Here is an 8,632-nt window from a genome sequence, read left to right on the forward strand (position 1 = left end):
TTCTCTGCCTGGCAGGTGCTTGACAAGTGTCTTTTGGCTCGGCTGAAGGAGAGGTAGGGGATGTGGGAGGCCCAGGAAGGATTTCCATTCCAGCACCAGCAAGTGGGGTTGCAAGACTTTATTTGACTCCCAGGAAAGTGCCTCCCCTCCAAGTTACCAGCCCCTTCCTAGCACGAGTTCCCTGCTTGGTGATTGGGTCCTGGCAGGCTTGCGGAAGGCTCTCCTGATGGTACAGTGACCCTCACTGGGGTGACTCTTCCTCCAGTGGCAGTCGAAAGAAAACACCTGCAGGAGAAGGTGAAGTGAGTGGCAGGTATCAGGCCTGAGGTGATGGGAGTCAGATGAGCCGCTCTAAGCATGTTGCTCTGAATTTCTGCTTACCTGGGCCCACCTTAGTGCCATCGTGTAACTCTTACCTAGCAGAAACAAATGTTGGAGGCTCCCCCTGCTTCACCCGCATCTCCAGCAGGTGCTGCTCCACCCTTGGCAAGGCTGAGCCTAACCAGGCGCTCCCTGGCTTTTGCTCATGGAGAGGATGGAGGCCGAGGACTTCCTTACCCGAGGACTTGGCGTAGAGTGTCTGCTGGTCTCGGCTCTGGGTGACACAGGACATGTAAAGCTTCTGGTCCTCGATCTTGTCCACTTTCACATTCAGAACAGCCAGGGAGCCCACGGGGATCAAGCTGGAAGAGGAGGCAGCTGAGTCCAGCCATCACGTGAACTCTGGCCCCCTCTCCTCATGTCCGTGCGCCCCCTCATTCTTATCATCACACCTTGCCTCAAGGACTCCCTGGTGGCCCTGGGAGAGATTTGGGCTCAGGGCCTGCTTGTGGGACACCATAGCTTGTGTTCTGTCCAAGGATGCGGGCATTGCTTGGGAGAGGGCTGGAGAAGGACAGTGGTTCAGTTGTCGAGCCCCCAGGGGTGGAAAGGGCAGTGACTTGGGCCCACGCCTCCAGACTCTGTACTTACTTCTTGAACCTGATGTTGAGGGTCAGTGTGAACAGCCCCTCCCCAGCCAGGTAGGCCGTTTTGGAATAGGTCTCGTCCATCATGGCTGCCAGGGACCCTCCATGAGCAAACCTGGGGGTTGAGGGTAGGGAGCAGGAGCTGTCAGGCAGACCTCCTTCTGTGGCTTTTCCTCCACCCTCTTCTGCCCCTCCCACTGTGCCCTTTTCCCGGGGCCCTTCAGAGGCAGATGGGTCAGTCAGCAAGGTAAGTATGCTGCCAGAACAAGCCAGTCTGCAGGTGTTGGTAACCACCAATAACAATTCTTGCTTTTTATCAAGAAAAATTGTTTTGGGGGCCAGTGTCACAGAGTAGCACACTAAGCCTCCACCAGCAGGGCAGCATTCCATATGGGCACCGGTTCAAGTCCTGGTGGCTCCACTTCTAATCTAGCTCCTTGCATGTGGCCTGGGAAAGCAGCAGAAGATGGCCCAAGTGCCTGGGCCTCTGCACGCATGTGGGAAACCCAGAAGAAATTCTTGGCTCCTGACTTTGAATTGGTTCAACTGTTGCAGCTATTTAGGCAGACGGAAATTCTTCCTTCCTTTCCTTCCCTTCCCTTCCCTTCCCTTCCTTCCTTTCTTTCTTTCTTTCTTTCTTTCTTTCTTTCTTTCTTTCTTTCTTTCTTTCTTTCTTCCTTCCTTCCTTCCTTCCTTCCTTCCTTCCTTCCTTCCTTCCTTCCTTCCTTCCTTCCTTTCTTCCTTCCTTCCTTCCTTCCTTCCTTCCTTCCTTCCTTTCTTTTTTTCTTTCTCTCTTTCTTTTTCTCTCTCTTTCGACGGAAAATCTTTCTGTCTCTCTCTCTTTGTAACTCTGCCTTTTAAATAAAAATACATACATCTTAAAAAACAACAACCTTGGAGTCACCGGCAGACATGCTTCGGGTTGGTCACCTTGCTGGTGGCAGTGGCTGCCACCCTTGGGAAGCGGGAAGCCTGAGGCTTGAGCTCAGGTCTAGGCGTGAAACCTGAGGATCCGGTGAGAGTGCTGCCCAAAGGGGCGCTCCACGCCGCTGACCACGGAAAAGAGGAGCTGCGTCAGCGAGGTGCTGACCACGTTTGTTGAATCCTCGGAGTCTGACCTTCACGTCCTAGTAGCCTCATTGTCCCTCGGCTTGGGACACACCAAGAGGCACTCCGTTTGAAACTGCAAATCACACCTAACCGATTCGAATTCCTGGTTCTCAAAAGCACAGCCCCGCCGCTCTAGGTCCCTACCCAGCTCAGCTGTCCTCGCTGTGCCACAGTGGACCTCTGGTGGAGGGAGCTAGCGCTCTCTGCGCTCGGACCATGCCCTTTCCCCGTTCACTGCCTGCCTGTCCACGGTGGAGGCTCGTCCTCCTGGCTCTTGGGCCTCAGCTCCTAGAGCTGCTACATCAAGTCACAGTTGAGCACCCTCAGCCCCGCCTCTACCGCCCTGAGCTTTTCCTCTTCAGAGTGGAGGGTGTGTCTGATCCCTGCTATGGTGTGCGCAAGTACTGGTTTGAAGTGTTTGCACTGCCCTGGCTAAGGTGCACCTGCATTCATGGTCTCTGGGGGCGCTGACATCAAGTCTGCATTCTGCTAACCCTAACCCTGCTTCTCCCTGGCGCTGGGACCCTAAAGCTGCTCCAGCCCTTTCCCAGTCTCTTTTACCCTTGAAGGAACTTCAGCTCTACCAACCCTGGGCCATAGAAGAAGAATAGGGCAGAGATAGACAACCATGGATTTGGTGGCTCAGGGACCTTAGGCAGAGAGATGCAGGCTTATTTCCTCATGGATGTGTTAGCCAGTGGATTTCCTTCTTTGGCCTATTCTAAGTTTAGAGAAAAGTATAGTGGAGGGCTTGGAGTTCTGACTTCTACCTGAGAGTACTCCAGCTGATTTTGATTGCTTGTGTTGCTTTAGGCAAGTTGTCTGACCTCTTTGGGTGTCTGTTTCCCCACAGGTAATGGAGTAGATGGTGTCTGATGATTATTGGTGAGGTGTGATTCAAAAGCACACACATGGGGCTATAATACACACCTCAGACACCCTGGAAGAGAGATACTACTGGGCCCGGCGCCATGGCCTAGTGGCTGAAGTCCTCACCTTGAACGCGCTGGGATCCTATATATCTATTATATATCTATATATATATGTCTAATATTTTATTGCAAAGTCAGATATACAGATAGGAGGAGAGACAGAGAGGAAGATGCGTCCAATGGTTTACTCCCCAAATGACTGCAACGGCCAGTGCTGTGCCGATCTAAAGCCAGGAGCCAGGAACTTCCTCCCACGGGTTTGGGCCGTCCTCGACTGCCTTCCCAGGCCACAAACAGGGAGCTGGATGGGAAGCAGGGCTGCCGGGTTTAGAACTGGCACCCATATGTATTAAAGGCAAGGTTTAGCCACTAGGTCACGGCCCCGCCCCTTCCCCCCAAAAGCCCACAGTTAAAGAAAAAGAAAGAAGGAAACGCCCATGGACCCGCCGGTATACGTGAGATCTGGCATTGGGAGAGGTTCTGCTGGAGGAGCTTGAGAAATTCCTCTGTCGGCACATAGTGCATGCAGGTGAGTGCAAGAACCACGATAGGGAGCAGCCCAGACCAGGCCAGGGAAAGGTAGCTACTGGCATACATTTAGCATAGGTTGGGGGCAGACCAAGCTGAACCAGATCACCTCACTCTCTGGCGCATCTAGGTGCCAGGACAGAGTGTCGGTCATGCCAGGCTCGGTCACAACACATACCAGTACACATTACGGCTGGGACTGAGTGTCTGCTGGGCTGGGCTAGGCTATAACCCCCACCAGTGTCAGCTGGAACTGGGGGTGGGCCAGGCAGGGCAGAGCCAGGCTATAGCACCCACTGGCAAATGCCGAGGCGAGGTGGGCCATGCCAGACAGGGCCACAGCACCCAACCAGCACATGTGAGAACCAGCAGGGGAGGGGACAAAGCTGGTAGGGGAAATGGCTGAACTGCCACTCCCACTGGAGAGCATGAGTTGGGGTGGGGCAGACCAGACCAGGCAAGAGTACAACACCTGTGGGCCTCATGTGAGCTAGATCAGGGAAGAGCCAGGCTGGGCTGACTGTTCCTACTAGTGCAAGCATAAATCAGAGTGAGTGAGGGTTGGTTGGGTTTTGCTGCAGCATCAGCCAGCAGATGCTGGCACTGGGGGCTAATTTGGTCGCTTTAAACTGCAGAATTACCTGGAGAGTGCATGATTTGGGTGTGGGAGTGGGCCCAGTAGGGAAATAGTGGGCAACTCCCTCTAGAGTTACCAGTCCCACAAGAGAGCATGAAAACCAGGACTGGGGTAGACACTGCTGGACAGATGGCACCCACCAGCATGTGTGTGGACTGGATAGTGGGGCTGGTTGGGTTGAACTAGTCTTCAATGCCCATTGACATGTAGGAGAGCTGAATGGGTTGTGGGACAGACTGGACACGTCTGCTGTACATACTGGCAAGCATGGGAACCAGGGCAGGGGCAGGCCTGGTGGGGATTATGGGGAGTTGCCCTGACTAGGCTGCAGGTCCCACTGGTTTGTGTGAGGGCCGAGTGTGTGGCGGGCAGAATCAGGCTGGACTGCAACACCCATTGGTTTGTGTGGAAGACAGGGCTGGAAACAGAATTGACACAACAATTGCAACCACCAGCATATGCATAAGCAGATTGGGGTGACGGACTGCTGGACCTTTTACTGGCAAGCACACACAAGAATCAGGTCTGAGATCACCTCAGATGAAGTTTCTTTGAGGATTCCCCCCAAATGAATTGCTGATCTCAGAACCCCAACCATGAAGAGAAGTGCAGGTTCCATGGTCTGACCATGGAGCGCATGTGTCAAAGCTGAGCCTCCTCAGAGGCTCAGACGGAGCAGTGAACAGCATATCCAGGTGCACATGGAGGATATGGCAGTCCATTGGCACCTGCAGAGGACACTTGGTTTCACAACAGGACGGAGGACAGAACAAATCAATGTCTACCTCAGCCATGTGTTGGTAGTGAAAATCTGGGCAAACGGAGACTCTAAGATAGACTGTGTCAGGAAGTGAATTCTGGAGAGATTTCATCGTGCTTGGAATGGCGAGATTGGCAGCAATTCAGAACTGTTGAACTATCAAAAGCATTTGAGCAGTGCCCTTGGTGCATGCCCCAAATCGGGGACCCTGGGATGGGTAGGAGGCTGGGTAGGGCTTCTCCCTTTATCTCCCTCCTTACTCCAGATACAAAAAAAAAAATGTGGAAACAATAGTCTTACCCACTTTCTTGTAGCCCTTGACCCTCTGTGCCCAGATCAACTATGTAAAGATTATCAAAATAAAATAATAATTAAAAAGAAAGAAAAGAAAGAAACCGCCAAGGCCTTATCTGTACAATGAGAACTGACTGGATAACCTTGTTCTGGTCTGGCTGGCTTGGCCTTGATAAGCTGAAATCCAGTGCCTTGCAGCCCCAGTCCAGCTCCAGGACATATTGAGCCAAGTCCAGCAGGCAGCTGGGATGTCCACTCCCTCTTTGTCTGCGGTCTTACCCTGGGGGCCCCTGCAGGAAGGGGCCTGGTTGGAAAAGACAAACAGACTTCTTCTCAGTGGGGTGGAAGAAGATGACATACTCGTAACCTTGACCTTCCGCTGGGATGCTCCTGGTGCAGATGCGCCCGTCCTTTTTGTCTGGGGAGAGAGAAGTAATGTTGCAGTGGGAGCAGAAGTGTGGAGGAACAGGAGCCAGTCGGGGCACAGCAGACACAGCCCCTGTTCTCAGAGGGCCTCTGTTGGAGGTGCAGAGGAGAGGGCAGGGAGGAAACACCCAGCTGAGGGTGGGTGGAGCTGGGATCCGGGCCAGCTCAGGAGTTCAGGAGGATTGTAGCACTGAAAATTCAATGTGCAGTTCCTACATGACTCAAAGTAGTTCTGCACAGTAAAGTCCACCTACATTCTTCTTCTTCGTCTTCTTTTTTCTTTTTTGTCCCAGGACAACTCTAATAACTACATGCCTTTTTTGGAAATACCAAGTTCTTCAAAGTAAATCTGTTTTGGAGCCAGTGCCTTGTTTATGCTGTGTAACTCAAGGTGGTCTGTTTATTGTACCACCTGCCCACCACTGGGTGGGAACCCCACCCCCCCGTGTGAGTGACAGAGACAAGGAAACACCCACGGACAGACACGCACATGCACACACACACACACACGAAAATGAAGGGGATGGCTTCCTCAGTTGGATCTAGAGGCTGTCTCTGGCCCCGAGGGGGTAGGTACTGAAATGAGCCATGGGCGAGGGGAGCCCAAGGGTTTTTATGGGGTTGAGGATGAGAAGGCTTAACAGTAAGGAAGGAGCTGCTCCAAAGTCAGAAAGGTGGATGTTGAGCTGGGCATTCTGCAGCAGGGATACCCTGGACTGGGGGCAGAGGCCGTCTGCTAGGGTGTGCTTTCCTTACATCCACCTGCCTGGAGCTGTAGCACCAGGGGTGTGGTTGGACAGCAGGCTGGACTGAGCCCAGGAGGAGAGCCTGTGGAATTCCTTCCCGAAGTCTCTGAACACAGGCAAAAGCAACCCCTCACCGAGAGGGTGGGAGTAGGGGCCTGGGGTCTGGGACTTTACCTGAGGTCCCTTTGAATGCAGACGGGAGCTTGAATCCCAGGATGTGTTCTTGGTTGGACTTGAAGGAGGGCAGTTTGAACCAGCCGTCTGACTTGGTCTTCTCCAGAAACTCATGGTACAGGCTCAGCATGTCCGGACACCAGCTGGCATTGGGCAGGGCGTAGTCCTTCAGGCCTTCCTTTTCCAGACAGAATCGGGAGACCTAGGCAGGTAAAATCAGGGGGAGTAGCTGGTACGCTGGAGGGCGGGGACTGCTGCAGGGGGAAGCTTGGGGGGGAGCTGCTGCGGGAGCTCCAGACCGGGCGTTCCTGGGCTTGTGGGCCCTGCCAGCCCTTCTGCCAGAGAGTGAATGTGTGAGAAAGGACCACTCTTCCTGGCAGAGGGCTTGAGGATCCCGTGGGTATCAGAACTAGGGACTCAGGAAGGGAGGCCTGAGGAGTTGGGGGCAGACTGTCTGGGTCCTGCTGCTCTCTTTTCTTTTTAAAGATTCGTTTATTTTTGTTTGAAAGGCAGATCCACAGAGAGAAGGAGAGACAGACAGAAAGATTTTTCCATCCACTGTTTCATTCCCCAAATGGCCACAACAGCTAGAGCTGAGTCGATCCAGAACCAGGAGCCAGGAGCCTCTTCCAGGTTTCCCATGTGGGCACAAAGTCCCAAGGCTTTGACCCATCCTCTGCTGCTTTGCCAGACCACAAGCAGGAAACTGGATGGGAAGCAGAGCATCTAGGCCCCAAACCGGCACGCATACAGCATGCCAGCGTTGCAAGGTGAGAGATTCGCCTAGTAAGCCATTGTGTCGGCTGTTCAAGCAGCTTCGTGAGGCTGAGAACTGCTAGATTTAGCCTCTACCTATGGGTGAGGAAACTGAGGAAGCATGGCTAAGGCTGACAGGTTGGGAAGTGTGGGAGTTCGGCTACCATAGCTGAGGGCTGCTTAAACATCTGCCTCTGCTGGGCTGCTGCTCCAGCTCTGCTCATGGAGTAGCAGTGATTGCATGGGGACACAGGGACTGGCTGCTTGCACATCCAGCTCAGTCATGGCCAGTAAAGGAGCTGTCTGTCCGGACCTCTCCCCCAGGTACATGCCCCAGGTGGAGTCCTACGGGAGGACAGGGCTTTGTTGATCAGCCTTGTGGCTGTGCAGATTCAGACCAGGATGCAGATGTCCTAGGAGTTTACTTTTGAGATCTGGGCTACTTGGTGTCCTAGAGCACTTACTTGCGGCCGACCAAATACCACCTCCTCCCACCAGCACTGCCCCCAAGCACTTCCACCTGCCCCGCCATGAGATGCGTCTGAGATCCTGGGTGCTCCTCAAGGCCATGTCTCCTTGGGGAAAAGCTGATCTTCCACCTGGCTGAGGTGGGGACCACTTACCAAGGCATCTGTGGAGGAGCTGTACGCAGAGGCGACATCAAGTCTGGGCGGGACACAGGAGGGCCCTGGGAGGGCACTGGTGTGGCCAAGCCTTGCGATCACTTGCAAACCTCTCCTGATCATGGCTGAGGGCTAGTCTCCTGCCCCTGCCTGGATCACAGGTGTGTGGGAGGCGGCAGCAAGGGAAGTGGACGATGCTGGACTGCACCTCCGGGCTGTGCCTGCTGCCGCCTTCTCCAAGCCTCTCCTCTCTGTCAGATGCAGGCGTTCTGGTCTCCCGCTGCTGAAGGCTGCCTGGGTGGAGTCAGCCTGGGTTGGCACTCCCAGGTGCTTGGGGCCAGAGCTCCACCCAGCACATGTTGGCTCTGGGAGAGGCTGACACTGCTGGGGAATGAATGAGGTACTTGGAGCCTGAGAAAGCTGTCCCTTCCCCTGGATTTCTGCCAGGTGTGATAGTGGGGGTAAGGGATAACCCCAGAACATTTTCAGAAAGATGATCTTTCCCCCATGGATTGGAGGGTGGCAGGAAGTTGAAGGGAAGGCTTTGTAAGCTGGAATGTGATTTGGGGGGCTCAGCAAACCAGCTAACAGACCTTAGACATACCATTCTGGTCTAGAGATTCATCTTGCTTTATTTGAAAGACAGAATGACCAAGGGAGAGGGAGAAGCACAAAATG

General features: G+C 53.8%; 1 protein-coding gene across 1 annotated transcript; it reads right to left on the reverse strand.

Moving 5' to 3' along the window:
• Positions 1-241: 241 nt before the first annotated feature.
• Positions 242-8,077, reverse strand: THEM5 (thioesterase superfamily member 5). Its single transcript, XM_004588912.4, has 6 exons — positions 7,955-8,077; positions 6,576-6,777; positions 5,509-5,647; positions 973-1,083; positions 559-683; positions 242-285 (listed from the first exon to the last, which is right to left on the reverse strand). Exons 1-6 carry the CDS (start codon positions 8,075-8,077, stop codon positions 242-244), a joined length of 744 nt encoding a protein of 247 aa, XP_004588969.2.
• Positions 8,078-8,632: the final 555 nt, after the last annotated feature.

The sequence above is a fragment of the Ochotona princeps genome, chromosome 2 (assembly GCF_030435755.1).
Source record: "Ochotona princeps isolate mOchPri1 chromosome 2, mOchPri1.hap1, whole genome shotgun sequence".
NCBI lineage: Eukaryota > Metazoa > Chordata > Mammalia > Lagomorpha > Ochotonidae > Ochotona > Ochotona princeps.

Bases quoted from the DNA above. Each gene is read 5' to 3' on its own strand.
- THEM5 (XM_004588912.4), bottom strand. From the start codon at position 8,077: ATGATCAGGAGAGGTTTGCAAGTGATCGCAAGGCTTGGCCACACCAGT. The intron at 6,778-7,954 runs GTAAGTGGTCCC...TTACCTGCCTAG, and splicing joins GCTCCTCCACAGATGCCTTG to GTCTCCCGATTCTGTCTGGA. The intron at 1,084-5,508 runs GTAAGACCGCAG...CTCAACCCCCAG, and splicing joins TTCCTGCAGGGGCCCCCAGG to GTTTGCTCATGGAGGGTCCC.